This window comes from Gracilinanus agilis, chromosome 4, assembly GCF_016433145.1.
Source record: "Gracilinanus agilis isolate LMUSP501 chromosome 4, AgileGrace, whole genome shotgun sequence".
NCBI classification, from domain to species: Eukaryota; Metazoa; Chordata; class Mammalia; order Didelphimorphia; family Didelphidae; genus Gracilinanus; species Gracilinanus agilis.
The window spans coordinates 411,248,806-411,274,104 of record NC_058133.1 but is presented as its reverse complement, the minus strand read 5'-3'; the positions used below and the strand labels follow the sequence as shown (position 1 = coordinate 411,274,104).

Here is a 25,299-nt window from a genome sequence, read left to right as displayed (position 1 = left end):
ACCCACTTTGGGAATCACTGGTCTAAACTAAGTTGATTTCCTAGGGAGGTTCCTTTCAATTGAGGAACTTTTTTGGATCGGTGTAGATTTTTCCCAATTTTTTTTCCCCTTCAAACAAAAGCAGCCTAGTGAGTAGATAGAGAGGTAGCCTTGAAACCAAGAAGACTTGGGTTCAAGTTACACCTCTGACCCATCCTGCCTGGGTGATCTTGGACAAGTTACATAACATCTTAGTGCTCTAGGCAACTCTTTAAGACTAGAAGTCGCAGAGAACATCTCCACTTGCATTGGTAGAGGGAGTTTCCTCATCTGGGAGTTCTCTGTACTTGTGAAAGCACATCCAGTCCCTATCTCTGTCTCTTAAACTGCTGTTGGCCTAAAATCCAACTTTTAAGGGTTTGGGTACCATTTATGGCATTGTTTTCCTTTTGGAATTCAATAATTTATTAGACACTGGCTGATTTCTGCCAGAGTTTTTGTCATTTTGGTTGCCATTAGATTAATTTCATTCATTTTATAAGCTTGCTCCTGATTGCTTTTTCAAACTACATTGAATAAACTATAGAAAGGTAAGGTATACCTTATTTTTATATCTATATATATGTATATATATAATATTTTTGTTTCTTAGATATTAGATACATGGACTAATAATTTTTGTTATTGTTTACAAAATGCCTTTTCCCCTTGTAGAGTGGCCGAATAGGAGCAGATGAAGAAATTGATGATTTCAAAGGGAGGTCAGCTGAAGAAATTGAAGAAATAATGGCTGAGAAGGAGGCAAAAACTCAGGCTATTCTTTTAGAAATGGTAAGAACACATTCTGCTTACATATATTCTTGCACATATTTCTTTTTTTCGTGATTGGCAGTAAACTACTTCTTTAAAAAATATATTTATTAAATTAATTAATTTAGAATATTTTTCCATGGTTACATGTTTTATATTATTTTCCTTCTCTCTTTCCTCCCTCCTCCCATAGCCAACAAGCAATTCAACTGGGTTTTACAAGTATCATTGATCAAGACCTATTTCCATATTATTAATATTTGCAATAGAGTGATCATTTAGAGTCAACATCCCAAAGCATATCTCCATCAAACCATGTGATCAAGGAAATGTTTTTCTTCTGTGTTTCTACTCCCACAGTTCTTCCTCTGGATGTGGCTGGTTTTCTTTCTCATAAGTCCCTCAGAATTGTCCTGGATCCTGGCATTGCTGCTAGTAGAGAGATCCATTACATTCAATTGTGCCACAGTGTACAGCCTTGCACAATTTCTTAAGCAGTATATTAAGCTGCAAGATAGCTCTTACTTTGATAATTTTAACCAGTAAATAAGTAAATATTTCTAAAGCATCTATTATGTGTCAGACATTGTGCTGGGCATACAAAAAGAGGCAAAAGCTAGTCCTTTCCATCAAGGAACTTTGAATGTAAGGGAGGAGGTAACATATAAACAAATAAATTCAAACAAACCATATACAGGATAAAAAGGAGATAATTAATAGAGGAAAGATACCAGAATTTAAGAGAGATTGGGGAAGGCTTCTTGTGGAAGATAGAATTTTAGTTGGGATTTGAAGTCAGTGGGGCTCACTATTCAGAGCAGAGAAGGGAGACATTCCAGGGATGGGGAAAGAGCTAAAGAAAATGCTCAAAGATGCAAGATGGAATATCTTGTTTGTGGCTTACCTAGGAGGCCAGCGTCACTGTATTAAAGAGTATGTGGTGTAGAGTAAGGTGAAAGATTGTAAGAACATTGGAAAGATGGGAGTGTGCTGCCTCTCATTTCATAATAATGAAATTTATATTTATGTGCCATCATAAACTCCATTATACTGTGTCCTTTTCTCTGAATTATATTTACTGCCAACTTTAATTGCTTGCTATTACTTTGTGAATTAAATGGCAATGTTATTTTAGAGTAGATGTTGTTTTATTAAATTGCCTTTTTTATTCATTTGAAAAGAAATCCATTATTTTAATTGATACTCTATAGGAGAGAAGTAGCTTTAGTAAAGATGTTCTCTTCATTCTCTTCATTCTAAAGCTAAAACTTTTAAATATAATATTATCCACCCTCAATAATCTGGTAACTAGGATAATGGTTTTCTGTTCCATTTGCCTTTTTTTTTTTTTAAACCCTTGTACTTCGGTGTATTGTCTCATAGGTGGAAGATTGGTAAGGGTGGGCAATGGGGGTCAAGTGACTTGCCCAGGGTCACACAGCTGGGAAGTGGCTGAGGCTGGGTTTGAACCTAGGACCTCCTGTCTCTAGGCCTGACTCTCACTCCACTGAGCTACCCAGCTGCCCCCTCCATTTGCCTTTCTGCTGTTATTTTTAAAAATGATTATGGCCGAGATCAAAAGGGAGAATAGTATTTTAATAAAAGCCATGCTGATAGAGATAAATTGACCACGTGCCTGTAAGAAACCTATTCAAACCTCGCCTCAGTCATTTTACCTTTCGCATCTCCATGCGCCCAGGTAGCTAAAGAGGATGTTCAAAGTCACTTCCCAATATTTAAAGCCGTCCCTTACCTTGGAGATGTCATCTAAAACAGGAAAGCCGTTGGACCACGGGAAATGTAGTTCCAAATATCCCAAGTGATTTTAAATAACACTGCCTATACCACATTTATCATAGACTACCTACTGATGCGCCCTATTCTGTTGGTCCACATGCAGGCTTTTAGGAAATGTGATTTTCTCCACAATAACTACTATTATTTATATTTATATTTTATTATTTATATTGCTTATATTACATATAACATGTATTATATATATGTTATAAATTATCTATATTTGTATAAAAACATAAGGAAGCACAGAGGTCTCTCACAATATTCTTGTATTACATTTATTAATAAATTATAAATAATAAATTAAAATTATTAAACTAAGATCCTCAGGGCAAGCGACTAAGTAGGATGATGGAGGTGAGAGCATGGAATGAGGGATGTTCCAAGATCCTTTGTCCCTTTTAGTAGTTCTTTTCATCAGGAACATTTCATATTATTCTTCATTTAAAAGATTTATTAATCACTAGTTTCCTTGGGCATTCAGTTCATAAATACAGTTTCAGATTCATTAGCAAATTTTTTATGAGACTAATTAGAATTTTAAAAATATTCTTAACTAAAAGGAATAACATTTTAAAACTTTTAATTCAGGTAGGAGATTTACCTGATGCAGATATCAAACCTCCAGAAAATGTCCTGTTTGTGTGCAAATTGAATCCAGTGACCACAGATGAAGATCTGGAAATAATATTTTCAAGATTTGGGCCCATAAAAAGGTAATTCCTATTCATTTGAGGAAGAAAAAGGAAATAAATAAATAAGATCCTTTGCTAAAGAGTATACATTTGATTAATACATAAAATGATTGTTAGTTCAACTTTTATTGGTAAATATTTATAGCATTTGAAGATAGACTTTATTCCTAATATTTTGCCTCTAAAATAGTGAATTAATGGTTTCCTATAGTTCTTGAATCACCAACATCTTAACTAATTAAAAAAGTACTTACCTTCTGTCTTAGTATTAGTTCTAAGACAGAAGAGCAGCAAGGGCTAGGCAACTTAAGTGATTTGCTATGGGTCACATAGCTAGGAAGTGTTTGAGGACAGTTTTGAACCCAGACCCTCTTGGCTCCAGGCCTGGTATTCTATTCATTGTGTTACCTAGTTCACCCTTTCACTGACGTTAATAATAATAGTAGTTTATATTTAGGTAGATTTTTATGACTAACATGCTTTATGTACACTATCATATTTGTGCTTTCTTACTGTTAGAATAGAAATGCAGATGAAAACATGATTTATCACTTGTTTATTTGGGTATATGTTTTGAGGTTTTGGTTTTTATAAGATTATTCACTTACAAAAGCGAATAATATGGAAATATGTTTTATGTGATAATACATGATAATACACAGATTGAATTGTTTGCCAGCTTTGGGAGGGGTTAGGGAGACAATTTGGATCATACAATTTGGGAAAACTTATGTGGAAATTTGTTATTAAAATTAAAAAATCATTTGTCCTTTCTTATAGCCCCAAGAAGTGTGTAGAACAAATATTTTCTTCATTTTACAGGAAACTGAAGCTCATAGAAATTAAGTGATTTTCCAGGGTCCTGTAGGAAGTAAAAGACTAGAACCTAGGTTTTTGCCTCCAAGTCTGGTGCTCTTCCTATGACACCACACTCATCAGTTTTTAAGTCATTTATCTCCATTCATTAAAAACTAATAACTTTCCCAGAGGCAAATAAAAGTTAATAATAAAGCTAATTTGAATTTTAGATTTCCTTACATTTCTCACTTTCTTCAAAAATTTTTCCCTCCTTTCTTAAAGCAGAAGAGGAGGTAAAAATGAAACAATTTGCAAGTAATTGATAGTATTAACTTTTAGGATTTCCTTTCCTTTTGGTTTTTGGTTTGGAGCTTTGGTATCAGGGTGTGGTGGCTGCTTCCATTTTAGTTCACTGGTTTCGTTGGACCACAGAGTTGACAGTAACAATTTTCTACTTTCAATGTAGAAAGGTAGGAGGAACCGAGAAGAGGAGAAAGGGAGAAGTAGAAAGCCCAGATTAGAGGAAGGAGGACTTATTCTCTTTCCTCTTTCTTTGCTTCCAAAGATATTTTTATTTTAGCAGCAGGGCCAGAGATATCAAAGCAGCAATGGAAAAAAAAAAAAGAGGAAAGGGAATTATGGGGGAAGAGGAAATACAAGAGAATATAGGTGTCATAAGAGGAAATGGATCACATGCAGTGAATTCTGTATATTCTGATTAATAGAATTAGAAATAGAAACTCATATCAAGATAGCATTGTCTAGTTGACACAGGACTTTATTACTCTCATAATAAAAGGATTAGCTCCACTTTACAGATTAAGAAGATGAGACTCAGAAAAGTCTGTTGATTCCCCTACGGTCACAGAGCTGGGCAGTGGCAGAGTCTGGCAGTCTGACTTGGGTATTTTACCCCAAGTCCATCATGCTTCTAGACTGAGGTGCCTCTCTAAAGTATGGAGAACTCTTGGGTTTTATCTGACTTTTCCTCAAACTAAGTTTTCTCAAATCCATAATTATCCATTTAAACTAAAACCTGTCAATTCTCTTATTGTTTCTTTTTTACTGTAAAATTTTCAGTTTATGCATTATTTAAGCAATAATTTTAATTAGAGCACAAGAGATATAAGAATGGACAAAAACAGGAAAAACACCAGCTACTGTGCGATATAGTACCTGCTTGTTGAATGAAGAGAAGAAACCCAGACAGGTCTTTGTCCACACTAATCTCACTCTTATCTATTCATTCTTTTTTTATTTAATCCTTCCTTTTGTTTTAGGATTGATGCTAAATATCAGTTCCAGTGCAGAAGAGTGGTAAGGGCTAGGCACTGGGGGTTAAGTGACTTGCCCAGGGTCTCACAACTGGGGAATGTGTGAGGTCCAATTTGAACCCAAGACCTCCCATCTCTAGACCTGGCTCTCAATCCACTGAGCCACCTTACTCCCCCCCATTCAGTCTTAAAGCTATAAATACAGTAACCCCACTTTAACCAGTCAGAACTGAAACCATAATCATCCAGATTAGAGCTTCAGACTATGAAATGAGCCAGAAAGACCTTTCTGCCTACAAACTGCCTTGAAATCTTTCTGCCCATGTTTCTGTATGTACTTTGTCTGCACAGTCTCAACTCGAGGTGTCTTTGGGAACCTGTCGAAGTTCTTCTTACCACTTTTTTTCCCCAAATTTTCAAGCCACAGAATACCAGAAGGATCAAATTCTAAAGGTGGTTGGGGTCAGGTGAGGAGGAACATGTGGGAGAGCAAGGGAAGAGCTAGACACCGTTGGGCATTCAGCCACACAGGAAAGACGCAGAACAGCTTCTGGAATACTACTAGCTGGCACTGTGATAACTCAGTCCCCGAGAAGACGCTGGATCATATGTAGTCATATTCAGGGTCAACAGATGTTTATGACATGCTTACTATGGCATTGCCCTGGGCATGCAAGACTGAAGAGCTTGCCTTCTACAGAGGGGGTTGTGACATGTACACAGGTAAATGTAATCAAGGTAGGGAGTGATGAGGAAAAGGGCAGAGGCAGAGCAACTTTTCTAGGAATATTGGAGGAAAATTAGAACAGTAATAACTGGGAGATTTAGGAAGTCAGTGGCACTGAAGCTAAATCTCAAAGGAAGCTCCAGGTTTTAAAAGGTAGAAAGGAGTGGGTCTACAGCATCTTCTACCACATAGTAGGCATTTGATAAGTATTTAAGTAAATGAATTGAGTGTGTTTCAGGCATGGGGTTATGGGGTGCATTTCAAGGCCAAGTATGTATGTGGTATTTTGCATTCTGTACATATATTACTCTGTTAATAATGATGAGCTAATATATAAAGAGCTTTGCCATATAAATGTTTTATAGGTTATTGTTATTAGTAGTCATACAGAATATAGTATGCATATTTCATAAGAATCTTTGTATAGTATTGTGGTTAAAAACACCTACATTTATACTAATTTTTAACTATAGTCATTTAAAATGAACTTACACAAAAGTCTAATAATAAAAATTTAATAATTAAAGCAAAGGGTTAGGCAAAATTAAGTTGACCCTTACTGGTGATCACAGAAAAAAAGACTGAGAATATTTTTATCCCAACCTTTCTTTTATTGAATACATGAGACCTAATGATATTGGGCAATTAGCCAAAATAGGAAGAATTCAAGCCTCATTAGCTCCCCATTTGTGTTCATTGGTCTTACTTTGCTTTTCATATTGATAGAGTTAGGTCTCTGTGCCTTCCCCTATCTTGTTAAGCTTTAATTTTTATCTCCTTATTTTTTAGCTGTGAAGTTATTCGTGATTGGAAAACGGGAGAGTCCCTTTGTTATGCATTTATTGAATTTGAAAAGGTATGCCATACTATGGAAACATTCAGATTCATACCTATTTTCTCTTTTGTTATGATTTGAGATTTTAGGTTTTGATATTGTATTAGTACTTCTTCATTTAATCTCTTAGAAGTAATTTCTTACTTAAACAAGTAAGAAAAAGTGACTATTTTTAAAAGGTTAAGATGATATATTATTTATTGTTAGTTCTTTACCTATATCTTAATTTTTAGTTTCAAACTAGTATACGTTAGTTTGCTTTTAGAATCTAAAATGTTTGGGATAATGTACTTCATAATCTAGGAGCTATATTTAATTGAGATTTTAATATTTTTTGGAGGGAGAGGCAGTGTATTATAATGGAATTGAGCTAGGATTTAGGATACCTGGTTCTAGATCCTTGGGCAAAATCTACGTAGTTAAATCTCTCTACTCCTCACTTTGTTCTTTAAAATAAGTGAATTGGACCAGATGATCTCTGAAGGCCAGTTCTATCCCTAATATTCTGTGACTCTAAAATTAGAATGTGGAAAGTTGTCCTTCCAGAATCACAGTACCTCAGAGTTAAGGGACTTCAGGGATCACTTAGTATGACCCCTGCCTGAGCAGGAATTTTCTCTGTATTTTTCCTGACAAGTGGTCATACAGCCTGTCCTTGGTTACTTCTAATTAAGATAGTTCAGACTTTGCTTCCTTGTCTACATCTTTCTGTAAATCTTCATAGGAAAATTCATCTAATGAGCAAGAGTACTTTCTTTGGACATTAGAATATTTCACAGAAATTAGTGGACCACCTTTCCTTAAGTGCAGACCCTCTACTTAGTAAAATTTTAGGGGCTTCCTATTACCTTAAGAGTCAAATATAAAATTTTCTTTTTAACATTTACAACCTAGTCCCTTCTACATTTGCAATCTTCTTGTACTTTATTTTCTCTGTATACTCTTATGATTTGACTAACCTGACTTTCTTGCCCATGATACTGCATCTTTTATCTCCATGCCTTTTTTTCCTAGAGAAACTTTATTAGATTTAAAAATTATTATTTTTGAGATTTACAAAAGTAACAGATAAAACATAGGTATTTTTTACCATTGTATTTCAACATCAAAGAAATTTTCCAAGTCAGATTCAGTTTTAGTGTGATGACTTACCTATGTCAAAAGGAAGGCCCTCTCAACCCCTTGTGTTGCTTGGGATGGAGAAGTGATGATGATAATCTTTTTTTTCAGTGTTCTGAAAATTACATAGCTGTCCTAGAACCAAAATCATTATGATACAGTTTCTCCAGGTGTTGCTACTTTTCCTGGTATGATCTCCCTCCTCACCTCTGCCTACTAGCATACCTTCTGCAGGAGGCCTTTCTTAGTCCCCAAACTCCTGGTTCTTAACTTTTTTTTTTTTAATAAACCTTTACTTTCCATCTTGCAATCAATACTGTGTATTGGCTCCTGGATGGAAGAATGGTAAGGGTAGGCAATGGGGGTCAAGTGACTTGCCCAGGATCACACAGCTAGGAAACATCTGAGGTCAGACTTGAATCCAGGACCTCCCATCTCTAGGCCTAACTCTTAATCCACTGAGCCACCCAGCTGCCCTGGTTCTTTCCTTTTTAAAAAAATACGGTTTAGATATTATAAACACATACAGATATAGTTAAATCTTTCTCTCTTTTTACCTAGTCATTTGCGTGATGCCTTTTCCATTAGCATGTGAATTTCTTGTGGATAAGGATTGTTTTTGCCTTTCTTTGTATTTTAGAGCTTAACATAGAGTCTGGCACATCAGTACTTACTAAAGCCTTGTTGACTGGCTGTCTATACTTAGGTGAATCATGTCTTATCTTTCACATTTGCTTTCTGATTGCGCCGCTTCCTTTTATTTCATACACATCTGATAGAGTTAATGCTACTTCTTGAATATAAGCCATCACTGGTTATAGGCTGAGGCTTTCATGATTTTGCCCATTCTGTCTCTCTGTTGCCCTCAGCTTTAATTTTTTTGGAGATTGTGGTGGTCTATGATTTATAGTCATCTAGCATAACCTAGAGGATAGCGGAATTGAAAAGGTAGGCCTTTGTATAGGGAGCTGTAGATAAAATAATGTTTAGAAATGATCTAAGAGCTGTGATTCTTCACCTCTTTCTACTGTACCATGCTCACTTATGGAAATGAAAGGGGTTACATAGACTGAGAGCTAATTTGTCTTTTTTTTTGTGGGCTGCTGTGAACAAAGAATTAATCAACTATCAGACAATCTATTGATGGTAAGCTCTGAATTTAGTTGGGCTGATTACTGAATACTATTGTTTCCAGGACCAAATGTGGAGCCTTCCCAACTTGGTAGAACCTGTCAGAGTTTGTGTTCCAGATCATTCCCATTCTTCCTGGAGGCATCAGAGTATGGGTTGTGTGGAAAAAATCCTTTTTTCCTGTTACTTTTAAAATATATTAAATTAACAGAAATGTACATTTTAAGGATCTATGTGGTCTCTTCCTTTAAGAAGTAGGGAATAACCAGCAAATTTGATTGCTAATTATCTATGAATAATAATAACTCACCTGTGTAGCACTATGATGGTTTGTAAATGCTTTCTTCACAATAACCCTGTGAGGTAGATGATATAAATATTATCCTTATTTTTTACAAGTGAGGAAACTGAAGCTCCCAGAGTTCATGACATGCTCAGATTAGCTAATCAGTAGTGGAGACAAGAGTTGGATCCTGGTCTCCTGACCTCCAGCCCTCTACATCGTACTGCCTCTCCAGCAGGAGGTTTGGTAGGGCCTTGGAGCTGTAATGCTTTACTAGTTTTATTATCTTTTTTTTTTATCAGCTCTATATAGACTTAAGGTTATAGAGAGCACAGATGAAGAAAGAGATATATTCAAGTCGTTACACCCTTTCTAAGTATGGACATTCTTTTTTGTAAATCATTTATATTTTAATAGTTAAAGTGCATCAGCAATTACTGGTAAGTTTAACTTTTTTTAGCTGTAGAAATATACTAAAGAGTTAATTTTTTTAAATAACATTGCTTTAGGAAGAAGATTGTGAAAAAGCCTTTTTCAAAATGGATAATGTGCTTATAGATGACAGAAGAATACATGTAGATTTTAGCCAGTCTGTTGCAAAAGTTAAATGGAGAGGGAAAGGTATGTTGTTTCTAATCCTTTGTTTTTCTACTATTTTAAATGCAAATATATATGGGTTCTTAGGCCTTGGGCTGTTAATGAGGAAAAATATCTTGTAACTTTTTCATTTAGGCATTCACATAGCTATTTTCTAGAATCTAATAATAAGGTCTTTTTCTGATAGAAAGCAGTGGTATGATATATGTGAATGTTTTTCAGTCAGCTTATTCATAAATCTATTTATTTATAAATTACATGTACTGGATCCTCCTTTTATATTGCAATATTCTTTTCAGTCATCAGGTGGCAGCATCTGCCTATCTCAATAAACTATCTGGTTTCATTTAAATTTGTAGTAGAGTGATAAATTAGTATGACCTTTTACAGTCGAAAGAAGGATCAACTGTTGCTAGGAGATCTGGGTTCTTTAGAACCAGTTCTGTCACCATGTTGACTAAGACACTTAACTTCCTTGAACTTATTCTCTTATATGGAAAATGAGTGAGTTGAAATAAAGTTTTAAAGTTCCTTCCAATTCTAAGGTGTTATGTTTAACAAATGAAATTAATAAAAGGAGCATGTAGTTTAGTTAAACTTCTAAAGGTTACTTCATGGAGCATGAGCAATTTATTCTTTTTATTGAAGTCTCTATTAATGAACTAACCCAATCATCTCTTTTCTTTTCCTAATAAAAAACAGGTGGGAAATATACCAAGAATGATTTCAAGGAATATGAAAAGGACCAGGAAAAATCTAAATTTGCTCTCAAAGATAAAGTAAAACCAAAACAAGAGTATCCTTTATTATAGCAGGTTAGTTAGCACTTATTGCATGCCCTCTGTATACAGAATTCTAGATGTGGAAAATTACAAAAAGAAATAGAAATTTTTTTTTTGTCATATAGTTGTTTCCAAAATTATAATTAAGTTCAAAATTATTCTTAGGTTTCTTAAACTAATAATCATTATTCCAAGGAGTATCCAAAGAAAAGGTTGAAAGTTACTTTGAGTTTATTACATTTTCTCCAGTCAGTCCTAGATAGATGGAAACCCATCCTATTCTCAAATAATCCTGAGAAGATGTTTGTCTCCTTCAGATATTGATTACAATACCAACTTTCATAGTCACCAAATTCTTTCTTCTACCTAACTTTAATCCCTTATATTTAAACATGCTTCCTTCTTTTCTGGTGCTACTGGAGATAGTGATTAATTACCTGGTTATCATCTTCTGTATAAGAATTCTTCATGTATTTGAACTCCATTTCTAAATTTTCTTACCTCCTTAGTACATTGTCAGTAATCACTAATTATCATCATCACTTTTATTATTTTGATAACTAGCAAGTATTTATTGAGCAAGTCAGCCAACATAATAGAATTAAAAGAAATTGGGGGCAGCTGGGTGGCTCAGTGGATTGAGAGTCAGGCCCAGAGACAGGAGGTCCTGGGTTCAAATGTGGTCTCAGATAATTCCTAGCTGTTTGACCCTGGGCAAGTTACTTAACCCCCATTGCCTAGCCTTTACCACTCTTCTGCCTTAGAACCAATACCCAGTTTAAAAAAAAGAATTAAAAGAAATTTAAAAAAATAAAAATTGAGATTCTTCCAAGATTTGGGTTGAGACAAGCAGAAAGCAATTAAACATGTTTATATTATGTCATTTTTGGTTTACTTATTCCTTGATAGCCTCATTATGAATCCATCATTTCACACACTGCAGAGTTTGTCTCTTTGCATCCTCAAGTGAATGATCTTTTTCTTTCCAACTTCCTATTGGCAAAACAGTTGGATCATTTTCACCTACATCATCTAAACCTTTTTTCTACCCAATTTTTTTGAAGGAAGATTTTTATCTGAATGGCTTGTTTTTGTGAAAAGCATTTATTGAATTCTTATTATGTGTAAAGCAACATAAGAGGTGCTGTAGTGCTTGGCAGCTAGTTAGAGTTTAGTAAATGGTTGTTGATTGATTGTAGAATAAAGGGCAACTAGAAAAATCAGGACGGAAATGCTGTTATATAAAGATTGACTAAAAATTATTTTTTCTAAGTCTGGAAAATGCAAATTCATATAAGGATAACAGGATCTCAAAATCATAAAAGCTATAGACCAGAGGTTCTTAATTTTCATTGTGTCATTACCTCTCATCTCCCTTCACCCCCTCTGTGGCAATCTGGTGAAATCTATGGAACCCTACTCAGAATAATGTTTTTAAATGCATGAAAAGAAGTCAATTATATTGAAATAAAGATAAAAAAATTTTTTTCCATCCCAGTTCATGGACCCTGAAATCTGTCAATGGACCCAAGGTTAGAAATTTTTGATACAGAAGAACTTGATATCTATAGCAGATTTTTAATATGAAAGCTAGAATCCTAACTAATTTGTATAGGTCATTGAGAACATCGGTCGCTTTCAATCCATGTTCCTACTTTTCATATTTATTCTTTTTTTATGAAAATGATATATATAATGTTGAGAGTATCTTAGATGAAAATTTGAGAAAATAATAGGCAAAGTTTCACAAACAATTTTCTTCAACTAACCACAGTTTTACAATCATTCACCTAGTTTATCCTTTGTTGATTACAAAAAAAAATCATTTGATTTGAAAGACTAGACATAGACTTAGTGGCTCTCCTCCAGTCATTCTCTCTTAAGATCATAAGTCTCTTAAGACGATACAAAATTTCTTGATAAATACAGCCATAGTGGAAATTTGGTTCAATGTCCCTTTTATTATTAAGGTCAAAGCATAAAATAGGGAGACGTATTTGCCAAAAAGCTAAGGAAGGTGACCTTTGAAGAATATAAACATAAGAATGATTTCCTGAAGGTGTTTAGGTCCTCTAATAATTATTCTTTTTTGCAGATATTATGTCTATTACAACATACTTCTGGGCCTTTTTACTGAGGTACAGGATTTATCCAAAGTTATCAGGAAACAGGATAGATTAAAAAGTCATTGTTCAGACCGTGACATGTATGTTGAAGACCCATCTTTTGTGTTTATACATCAGAACCAAAATAGGATAAGCATTGTGGATGGATGATGAAGTGATCTCAGAATTGAATAGAAGGGAGAGTGGGTTGCATTGCATTTAGGAAATTAATTAGGTCTTTAATGATAGCAAACTACTCTTTGGTGTAAAGGCCAATCTTTTCAACATCATATTCTCTTGTTTGTGCTCTTTGATTACAAATCTTGAAACAGAGGCAACTAGGGGATTCAGTAGAGAGAGCCAGGCCTAGAGACAGGAGGTTCTGAGTTCAGATTTAGCCTCAGATACTTCTTAGCTAGGCAGGTCACTTAACCCCAACTGCCTAGCCTTTATAGCCTTCCTGCTTTAGAACCAAAATTAGTATTGATTCTAAGATAGAAGGTAAAGTTTAAAAAAAAATCTTGGAACACTACAGTCCATGAGAGGTCAAAGGTTCAGGTGACCTAAAAGTCAGTGGAGAGATGTCTGGCAGACAATCCTGTACAGCAGTGATGGGCAAACTACAGCCCTCAGGCCAGATGTGGCCCCCTGAAATGTTCTATCCAGCCACACGACATTATTCCTAATTTGACGAACACAATGAGTAGGATAAAATATCATGAAACTTTGAAAGAGTTGCCTTAGAAACAGACTGACAGATGAGCATTTCCTTTCCTTTGGCCCCCTCTTTAAAAAGTTTGCTCATCACTGCTATACAGTATATGTGTAGGATTGGAAAAGGTGATCCTTTGTGGAAGATCTTTTGGAGAACATGAGCTAGAAAAGCAGAAACACCATGTGCAAGGGATGTGATCTGGTTTGGTAAAAGGACACATTGAAGACATCACTTATTCTTTAGAATAGAAATAATATATCTAAGGCACTTTTTTCAAATAAGAGGGGATGGAATCTTTTAAAAACATAATAAAAAGATTCAGGATAGTTTTACATAAAATCAGAGATATTTTGTTAAAGGAAGCTAGGGCATATTTGAAGGGTATGTATCTTAATTTTTCTTATGATATGGAAGATAAATCTGTCTTTATAAAAACATATTTTGATTCTACTAAGAAGACAACATAGATTTGACTCAGTATGACATTTTCTAAGTTTGAATAAAAACAAACATTTCTTATTGAGTAATTTAGGATTATAGATTGAGAGGCCTGAGGCAAATATTTTGCATGTGATTGTGTATGTATGTTAATATATACATATGTATATATATGTATATATAAACACACACACACACACACACACACACACACACACACACACACACACACACCCCTGAAATTTATATTGTTTGTCTGTGCAAATGTGTCAGCATGAGGATTCAAGGGAAATATCTAATTATACCAATAAGTTAGGGGAAGGATGGAAAGAAATTTGATATGAAATTTGATTGCTTTTGGTATTTTTTAGCAATCCTGGTAGAAATGAAACTTAGGTTAGTAATTGCAGAGAGGAAGTGAGGTTCTGCAAATGGACTTAGGCAAAATTTAGAGGGAGGAGAATGCAGTTTTAACCTACCTGAAACAATTTCAGGAGAATTTAAGCGGAGGCTTTAGGTGAAGTATTAAAGACAAACCGTAAGGAGCTGAAAATGAGGAAAAGAGGTAGCTTTTAAATCATGTCCTTTATTAGAGAATATGTAATCATTCAGATTAGTTCAAGCCTGAGTTATTTGGAGCATAATACAGCCTGGATAAGGGAAAGGTTGAAAAGAAAAATCTGTTATATTTGTAAGTGATGATAAAACATTCCAGCAAAAGGGCTTGCAATAGAGGAGTCTGGCAGTTTCAGGGTATCTGGTTTATTTAGAGACAGTTAGGATTGCAGCCTTTTGTAGTAGTGATCAAGAATCTTCCACAGTTTTTTGCATTTACTATCATTCCAAGAATCTCTAGTTCCTGTTAGGAAATGATTACTCCCTTATTAAAGGATTCACTGAGGAGGACAATGACCTTCATATCCACTGACTGTATAATGAAAAAAATTTTTTCTTTAAAAATTTTAAATTCTTTTAAAATTTAAGTTTGTTGTACAAATTAAGATAGCTATTCTAGAGAAAAATTTTGACTTGTTACCTCTAGAACTCATTTGTTCTAGTATCCTTATTTGGTCCCTGCAGCTTTGTGTTAACAAATGATCAACTATCATATCTACCCTTAACTATGTACATTAGTACAAAATATGATCTTGTGCTGGATGAAGAGACAGAAGACTCTAGATCAAGTCACTCACACTCAAGTAAAAAACATAAGAAGAAAACTCGTCACTGCTCTGAAGAGGATTATACAACAGTAAAAAATTCCAAGGTACTTGTAATTTAATTCTTCTTTGTAATTAGTTTACAGAGAACTAATATTTAATCTCATGATAATAACTTACACATCTTACTACTGTTTTCAGTGATTGTTAGAAAGAATATAGTTCTAAATAATGCTTTGCATTTGTGTAAAGGGAATTTCATCCCTTCTCCCTCCTGGATTGTCGACCTGATTCATCCCCTTTTGTGTGCCGATGCTGCGTCCATGGATGTGAATGCACAGGGGGACATGCAAGAGTCGGAGGATAAGAGGGGTGGGAGGAGACTCCCCCCTCTCTCTGTTCCCCAGATCGGGGGCGCAAGAGGCTGGTTGATATCCATGCTGGTAGAGCAATCATGTGGTCAGACTTAGGTTAGAAAATAGGCTTTAAACTTCTACCTATTTGCTTTCTTTATTTCAAGTGATTATTAATAAACTCTATGTAAAACAAGAACCTGGAGTTATTAATTTAAATCTAACACATCTTAGGCTTCAAAAATAGAATGGTTAGTGTGTTTGGGGAGTATGTCATAAATGATAAATGGCTTTTTTGTACCTGATACTTCAGAGGAAGATGGGCATAGAAAATGATATTTAACTATATCTTATATTTGAAACAAGAAGTAGTGTGGCATTGTGGCTAGAGAGCAGGCCTCAGTGTCAAAAGATATGCTTCTGACACTTTGACTATGTAACCTTGGAAAATGAATTAATCTCTTATGCTCTAGGCAATTTTCTAAGGCTATATGTGTCAGGGAAGGTGATGTTCTTCATTAATAAAGGGAGAGGCTTCATCTGGAAGTTCTCCATACCAAAGAAATCACAGGACTAGGTCTTACATTAATTGTCTCATTAGAACCTATTTTTCTTGCCCTGATTACTGCAGCAAAAGGATTAATGAAAGAAAATAGTTTATAAATGAAAGGCATGCCATCTTTTATTTTTCTTACTTGCTATTTTCATTTTATCTCAGTATAGATGGCTCTGTGTAACAAATAGTGTAACAAATCTGACATTTTGTGATCCAGCTAATCTCCTTTCCTCCCTAAGATGCTGATGTGATGTGGGTTAAGCATGTGCTCTCATGCAGTACTTAATTCCAAATTCCTCATGCCACAAAAGACATGAATTATACATACAAGAAAAAAACTTATGAAGTAAAAAAGGTATGCTTTGATCTACAATCAGACTCCAATAGTTCTTTCTGACTGTGAATGCCATTTTTCATCATGAGTGTCTTGGAGTTATCTTGGAACCCTGCATTGCTGATAGTCTTTCACAGTTGATCATCATACAGTATTTCTTTTACTATGCAACAGTGTTCTCCTGGTTCTGCTCATTTCACTTTGCATCAGTTCATATAAGTCTTTCCAGGTTTTGTGATACTTTTTTTCATTATAACTTCAAAATATCATGCTCCAAACTATTATAGCTTAATTGAAATTAGTTCATGTGCAACAGTAGTACTTCAAAAAGATGATTTAAGTACCTCCTTTGTGCAGAGACTATTTTGGACTTTTGAACATAGACATGGCTAAGTGTCGGTGGCTGTCCTCAAGACAGTAGCAATGTAGTAAGAGAAATAAAATGTATTCTAAGTAATTGCTAGTTTGTGTGAGGTAGTTAAGTAAGAATTATTTTTTAAAAAGATGCTTTAGGAATTTGGTGAATTTCATGAAACAGAAGGTATTTGATGGTATTTTATAATTTCAAAAAGCAAATGGAAGGAGGATCTTTTAATCAGAGGAAAGAGAATTAGTTCAGAACTTTAGGATTTAGAGCTGGGGAGACCTTAGAGATCTTGTCTGACTCCCTTATTTTATAAATGAGATTTGGAGGTATGACTTACCAAGGTCATAAAATAGCAAGGCCTGCATTTGAAACCAAGTTCTCCAGATCAATTCTAGCCCTTTTGCCACTCTGTCAATGTGGGAAAGTACCAGTCAAGTACATTCAGGGAATATGTAAATAATCTAGTTAGTTTGAAATGTAAAATACGTATTAGGGAATGGTAGGATATGAGACTAAAAAATAGATGCCATTTTATTGATTTATACTTATTTTATAGAGAATCATTGAAGGTTTTAGAGAGGGAGATGACAATAGTAGAGTTGTGCTTTAGGAAGATTCATATTGTCTTCCAATGTTTGATATATATGGATAGGAGATACCCCAGATCAAACTGTAGTGAGGCCACCTAGGACAAAATTCTAATTAGTGGGAATTTGTCATGAACACAAACCTAAATGCTGATCAAATTTTTCTGAAGTAAAGACATAAAACTTTTGGGCTAACACCTGCAAATTCTTTTTCCTATTATGAATTTCCATGACACTGTTACTTGATCCCTTATAACCTCTCAATAGTATTTACATTCTCTATCTGTTAATACGGGAAGAAGAGTATTAACCAATTCTGAAAAAGTGCTCTTTGTATTAGCTTAAATAATTATGCCATTTAGCAGAAATGAGAGTTGTAAATACTTAAATCTCCTTGTTTTTTTTCCCCTTGATAAATAGCAAGTTGGCAAAATTTTTTGTCTCCAAAATAGCTGCTAGTAATTTTTCTCTGTTTTTTTCTTTACCTTTTAACAAAATCCTATATCAGGATTTGAGTTTTTAGTGAACCTACAATTGAAAGGAAAAGCAAGATAATCTAGAAAAAGCATTTAATCAATCATTAAAGGGAATTTTGAGCACCTAGGTAATCTAAGTCTTTGTGCTTGTCTCCTTCCATCAACTTATGATGAAGTGACCCTAACCCTTTTCCACATAGTCTATTCTAGACTGTCTTTTCCAGCAGATTGCCCCCTCTATCATTTCTCACTTATCTTTACTTATTCTCTCACTTACTCTCCTTGTATACTGGCTACTTCTTTGTTCTTTACAAATGTCCTTGACTTCCTCATCATGAAAAAACACTCACTTAATGCATTCATCCCCAGTAGCTGTCATACCATATATCTCCTTCCTTTACATCAGCAATCTGGCTTCCAACATTGTCATTCAACCTACTCTCTCAAGTTACTGAAGATACTCCAATTACTGAATCTGAAGGCCTTAGACTTCATCTTTCTTGACCTCTTTGTAGCTTGTAATGCTGCAGATCATCATTTTCTCCCTGATACTCCCATCTAGCTATATATGACACTACTTTCTCCTAGTCCTTCTCTTCTCTGTCTGATCACTCCTCAGGCTCCTATGCTGGATCTTCATTCAAGTCACTCCTAGCCACCAAGAGGTCCTCAAGGCTCTATCCTGAGCTCTCTTCGCTTTTTTGTCTTATTATTTCACTTGGTGATCTTGACATCTCTATGCAAATGATTCTCACATCTACTTGCCCAGCCCTAATCTCTTTATTAACCTCTAGCTGACCTTGTATCTCCAACTGCCACATGGACATCTTGAACTACATGTCCTGTAGACACATCCCAAATTGAGCTCAACATCTTTCCTCAAACTCTTCCCTTGTAAACTCCTGTGACATTGTTACAGGTACCATCTTCTTCCCAGTTACCCAGGCTTCATCCTCAGCTCCTCACTGACCCCAGCCCAATCTGTTATTAAGACCTTGACTTCACCTCCTTAACCTTTTATATATACCCCTTTTCGTGCCTCCACCCTATCACAGGCCCCCATTAACTCACACCTGGATTATTGCAGTAGCTGCTTGTTGATCTTCCTGCCACAAGTCCTTCCCCACTGCAGTCCACTCTCCACTCGACTACCAGTGATTTTCCTGAAAGTCCCATCTGAGCATGTCACCACCCCCTCATCAGTGAACTGCAGTGGCTCCCTGTCACCTCATGATCATATATAAAATTATTTGGCATTTAAAGCTGTTATAACCAGCTTCCTTCTCTCCCTTTCCAGACTTCTTTATACAACCCCCCACAAAACAAACTCTCTGTCCCTTCCCTCCCCCGAACAATGGCTTCCTTACTATTCCTTGAGCAAAACCCTCTCCCCCATCTGCAGGCCCATGCTGGAATTCCCTTCCTCCTCATCTCCACCTCCTGGCTTCCTTCAGATCCCAGCTAAAATCTCACTTTCCGTGAGAAACCTTTCCCCTTTATTCTACCATATTCCCTCTCTTCCAATTTTTTCCTGGCTATGTCTCGTTTGTATAAATTGTTTGCATGTTGTCTTCCTTATTAGAATATGAATTTCTTGACCAAAGAAACTAATTCTTCCCCCTTTCTGTCCCTGGACTTTGCATGTGATTGGTGCTTATTAAATGTTGATTGACTGATATCCACATGAAATTCATATTTTCCTATTCTTATTTTATTTGGTAAGAATGTTTTGACTCATATTTTCAAATGATCTTTTAGTTGTTTTTTGACCTTAACATTCAACTTGAAAATTCATGTTTATTTAATTTTTCCACCTCATGCCTACATTCCAAAGGTGGTTAAGATTGAAGTTTTTTCACTTATGTTACAGGAAATGTGTCTCAGGTAGTGGATCACATGGTAGAAGGACAGGGTGATGTGGTACTGAGTTAGATTATTGTGGTTCTTATGTTTTACTTGCATATGTGGGGGTTTGGTTTTTTTTTTTTTAATTTTATTTGGAGCTTCACTTTTATCTAGAGAATCCTGAGATAGTTGTTGAATAGCTTCTAGTTGTATGTGTAAGTGGAAATAAGTATTGATTGCTGACCGTATGCCAAACTTTGTTTAAAATTTATAGAGTACTTTAGATGGGCCAATTTAATTTTGTTACCAGATATTTTGATAATCTCTTCATGTGCCTTTTTTTACTTTGTTATTATAAGTTTGGGTCACTAATGAATTTATTTTACTGGACTATATTCTGTGGGTTTTGTTTTTTTGGGGTGGTATTAATGGGATGGAGAAATAATAAATGCTTGAGGGAGAGTAAAAGTCTAAAGAGGAAGTTGAGGCTATAGTTCACTATTTTCTGACATTTACCAAGTTGAGGATACATTTAAGAAAAAATTCAAATTTTAAAAAGCCCCTATCAAGTTATAGAATCATGATTCCTTGTATAAAGAATTGGTATTTTCACAGTATATATTCTAAGTATAATATAAAATTTCCTTTTCCTATGACATCTGTACATTTTTGGATTTTCCAAATTGCCAGATCAGAACAGAAGCAACTTTATGTGGACATTGTATGTTATTTCTAGGAATTTTGAAGAATGCTTGAATTTGTTTTTGGCAGGGGAGGATAATAGGATTGTAGATTTAAAGAAGGAAGTTATCTTCTTCCTTCTTCCTTCAGGAGGTCACACAGGTAGTAAATTGGGAGCCGAGATTCCAACCTTACTTTAGATCCTTGTTTCACTGTACTACACTGAAAATTGTGAAGAAGTACTCACTTTTCTCTGTAGTGTTAAGCACCTTTCCTGTGGACACATGGCTAGTATGTGTCCAAAGCAAACTTTTACAACTGGTTTTCCTGGTCCCAGGGCTATCTGTCCTTTTCTCCACTATTCCAGGCTGCTTGTATTTTAAATCTTAAATTGCTGTGTCCCTGTGAACTTCTATATTATTGCCAAGTCCTTTCTGAGTTAAAGCACTGATGCACAATTTGAAAAATTTGAGCTTTTGTGTGAAACTATTCAATATTATCTGGAAGCCTTAGGGTTCTTGATTTTAAACTTTGCTATATATTTCTACTTTAATGTAAGCACGTCAAGGACAAGTATTCTTATGGAGGCGGTAATCATGGGATTTCCATGGTCAGAGTGAATTAAAAGGAAGGCAGGCTTGACAGGAAGTGGCATTTCAGGAACTCTTTAATAGAGGAAGAAGAAAGAACCATAATCATTTCAATTCTCACCCACTTGGCTGAGATTTAAAAATTTAATTAGGATTGGAAGTTGGGAAAGGGTAAGAAAAAGGAAGGGTTCATCACTTATCCCCTCCTCCAACCCCCACCCCCTGCCTTTTATTTTCTGTGATGTGAAACTTTTCATAGGATATCCCAGGAAAGATAAATTGTTTGCTCTTACAGATATATGTCATAAGAGTCAAATCAGGGCAGGCAAGTCTCTAACAAATACGTAGAAAAACTTGTACTTTTGTTATAAAGAGAAGCATTATACAGTTCTTAATTTTAGGTACTGATTTTTATTGAAATAGTTTAGAAGTAAGGACTAAAATTTGTCAGATATTTTTCTTGGTAAATGTATATCTAAAATCTTAGTTGGAATCTGACTTCAGACATTTTGTTAACAGTGTGGCCCTGAGCAAATCATTTAATCTTTCTGTGGCTCGGTTTTTACAATTGTAAAAATGGGGATATTAGTAGCACTTTAAAAAAAAAACCAACAACACATTCCTTTTATTATTTTTTCAATTACAGGTAGAAACAATTTTTTTTTAGCAATTGCTTTCTGACCTTTAGCAATCCAGGTTCTCTCCTCCCTCCTCCCTCCCTCCCTACTTGGCAAACAATCTGATATGGGTTATTCCAGTGTTGTCCTGCAACACAAATTCCCCATTCCTTGTATTGTAAAAGAAGAAACTCATCAAGGATATTAAGGCAAGAAATGGCATGGTTCAATCTGCATTCATACTCTGACAGTTCCTTCTATGGCCTGTGAATAGCATTTTTCATCTCATCAGTCTCTTGGGGTGATCTTGAGTCTTTGCATTGCTGATAATAGTTTAGTCTTTCACAGTTAATCATTGTACTGTTACTTGTTACTATATACAGTGTTCTCCTGGTTCTTCTCATTTAACTTTACATCAGTGGCACCAACATTCCAGGGTTATTGGGAGGATCAAATGGAATAACACATGGAAACACACTTTGTAAAACTAAAGCTAGTTGTGATGATGATGATTATTATTATTGGTATTGGTGGAAAATAGTATTTAACAGTGATAATATCTACATCTACATCTAGCCATTCTCTACTAGTTCTTATTGAGTTCCTATTAACAAAACTCACTTTAAAAATACCACTTTTCCGTGGTGTTTCTTTGAGACACGGAACACTAAAGTCTCTGAAGATTTTAAAATGAACAGCACACAGAAGGTAACAGGCAGGTGATAGATGTGAGGAGACTGCAATATAAAATCAGTGTTCAGCTATGAAGAACAAGAGTTAAAGATTTCATCAGGGAAATGTATGTATGACAAGAAGAAAAGATGCTAGATTCAACGTCTTTGTGACTTCAGAAGAAGGTGAAGAAAGCCTTAACATGCAATGGACATGTGCCAGATTGATGGGAGGATCTGTAGTCACACAAAATGGACAGGAATTGATAGCCTGAGTCTGTATCAGGGGAAGGAATTTGCCAATGTAATAGGGAAATAGAATTTAAGAGTAGGAAAGCAGATTTAGCAGGCAGGCTAAGGGCAAAAGTTAGGTTGACACCAATTAAGGAGATCATCTCTCCATTTGAATGTTGGTATTTTGAGTCGTATTCCCCAAATGAGCTACTATTGCTCCCATAAATTTCTCAATTTTCTTTTGGCAGGATTCTAGCCGGGAGTGGCGTCATAGGAGATATGAAGAAGAGTGTTGTAAGGAGAAGCGAAAGAGTGAAAAGAGAGAGAGACCTCAGAGCCGAAGCCGGAGTCGATCTCGGGATAAAGATATTTACCATAGTAATAGTAAATCTAAACACAGAACAGAACCCCGTGAAAGAGAAAGGGAGAAAAAGAGAGACAAAAGCAGAAGTCCGAAGAAAGTTAGAGATAAAGAAAGATCTAAGTACAGATGAAAGGAAGATACATTACAAGATGGATTATAGATTTTTCTCTAGTGTGACTTATCATGCTAATTAAGGATTTGTACAGCCCCAAATCAAAGAAGTCAGAGACTGTTCCTAACTTTTATTTGCTTTGAATCTTTCACTGCAAGTATATGGACATTTTCAATTAACACAAAGTATACAAGACTGTGAAAGGCTCAATAAAAGATTTAAAAAATTCTCTTGGATATTTTGATATGGTTTTTTTTATCACTACAACAATTATTTCATAGCTTTATTCTATATATATACACACACACACACACATGTATATATGTGTGTATATATATATATATATATATCAATACAATAAACTATCTGGTGGTACAGAAAATTTCTCCTACAATCACAAAATATTCACTTAAAAGTTCATTTCAAGGAAAAATGGCTCCCTCTACTTCTAGATCATCTTTCAGCTTATCTTGACTTTGTTTTTGTTTTGTTTTTTTAATTCAAGAGCAATTTGATGAGTCAGTCATCTGGGTGTCCAATCTCTGTCCTTCACCTCTTGATAAAAAGAAAGGGATGTCATGATGAAAATGTCTGGTATTTTCCATTCCATCTATAATCTATTATAAAAGTGTTATTCTGCAAGCATTTAGTTAAGAAAAAAGGTAAACAATAAAACTCAAAAATTTCCTTAAAAAAATCCAAGCTTACAATAAGGGCATTTATCAGTCAGTATGCAAGGATTCACAATGGCCACTTGCTTTTTCTTCTAATTGACAAATGCTTTTTAAAGTCAGTAGCACAAGTAAATGGCAAGTGGGTTTTAAAACCCCCTTGTGTTCTTACAGTAAGCATTTTTTTTAAACCCTTGTACTTCCGTGTATTGTCTCATAAGTAGAAGATTGGTAAGGGTGGGCAATGGGGGTCAAGTGACTTGCCCAGGGTCACACAGCTGGGAAGTGGCTGAGGCCGGGTTTGAACCTAGGACCTCCTGTCTCTAGGCCTGACTCTCACTCCACTGAGCTACCCAGCTGCCCTACAGTAAGCATTTTTGATAAAACTAAAGACTGAAGTGTTACACCACATGAAATTCCAATCAGTGAATGTAATGCATCTTTATAGGTTATTTTCTGGCCTTGTTATTTGAGAGGAACTGATACTATTGTCACTATCCAAATCCTCTAGTGTATTAAAAAGTGGCAGTAGTTACAATCATTCAATTTCAGCTCCTTTCTGGGGCTTTTTAAAGTAGATTCTTAGGTAGAGTTCTCAATCATAGAAACATAGCAAAGACACAAATACAAAATGCTCAATTTTTTTTTTGTCTGATTTAAAAACATGGTCAACATACCATTTATTTGTTATTAGTACAACAGTAATTTTGTGCTAAGAATTACGAACCGTTGACTCTAGGTGCTTCAGATCACAAAAAGAATCTGATAACAGCTGAAAAAATTAATACATTTCTTAAAAAAAACTTGTACCAATTTGTTATTAAACCGAAACCACTACAAAAGGAATGACAAATGACTTGACAAAAAATGCACTAAAAATTTTGAAAATTTTAGCCAAGAGTAGTCAGAATTTCAGTTTACTAATATTTACACATTTTATGTCATATAATTGAAGCTACCACATATAAGAAATAAAAAAATAAATCACCTTGAAACCTAACTAAACTGCATATTCTAGGAATACAAGCTTTATAATAAAAAAAAAATGTTTGCACACAGTAGTTGAGAAAATCTGTTCCTTCACCTCTTGGCTTGTTAAAAACATTTTCAAGAGTTCACTCTAAATGATTAATAAAATCTTTAACTATTGATTAACAAAATCTTTAACTATTACGTGTAGTTGGTATTTTGTTTTCCCCTTCTATTTCTTCCACCCCTGCTTGGGTCATAAGGTCAGCGATGTTTTTCTCCAGATCATCAATGCGACTGCTCATATCATCAATTCGGCCAATTATCTGGTCTGACATGGTCTGAAATTTGTCCTGCATCTGCTGGAGAAGTGTCTTTTGTATAGTGCATACATGCCAGGCACTGTGCTAAGAGCTTAACAATCTTTTCTTATTTGATTTTCACAACACACCTGAGAAATCATTTCTATTATTATCTCCATTTTTACAGATGAGAAAACTAAGGCAGAGGTTAAATGACTTGCCCAGAGTCACATAACTAGTAAATGATTGAAGTTAGATTTGAACCTAGATCTTTCCTAAATTCAAGCCCAAGCCCTATTCACCGTGCCACACAAATGGTGGGGAT

At 35.1% G+C, this 25,299-nt stretch overlaps 1 protein-coding gene across 1 annotated transcript in view; it reads left to right on the top strand.

Moving 5' to 3' along the window:
* Positions 1-23,261, top strand: part of PPIL4 (peptidylprolyl isomerase like 4) — a 30,650-nt gene extending 7,389 nt beyond the window's left edge. The window contains exons 7-13 of the mRNA XM_044674722.1: positions 694-810; positions 3,178-3,302; positions 6,870-6,936; positions 9,958-10,069; positions 10,748-10,841; positions 15,220-15,352; positions 22,805-23,261. Of these exons, the coding sequence (XP_044530657.1) occupies positions 694-810; positions 3,178-3,302; positions 6,870-6,936; positions 9,958-10,069; positions 10,748-10,841; positions 15,220-15,352; positions 22,805-23,050 (894 nt within the window). The 3' untranslated portion in view covers positions 23,051-23,261. The remainder of the gene's footprint in view (positions 1-693; positions 811-3,177; positions 3,303-6,869; positions 6,937-9,957; positions 10,070-10,747; positions 10,842-15,219; positions 15,353-22,804) is intronic.
* Positions 23,262-25,299: the final 2,038 nt, after the last annotated feature.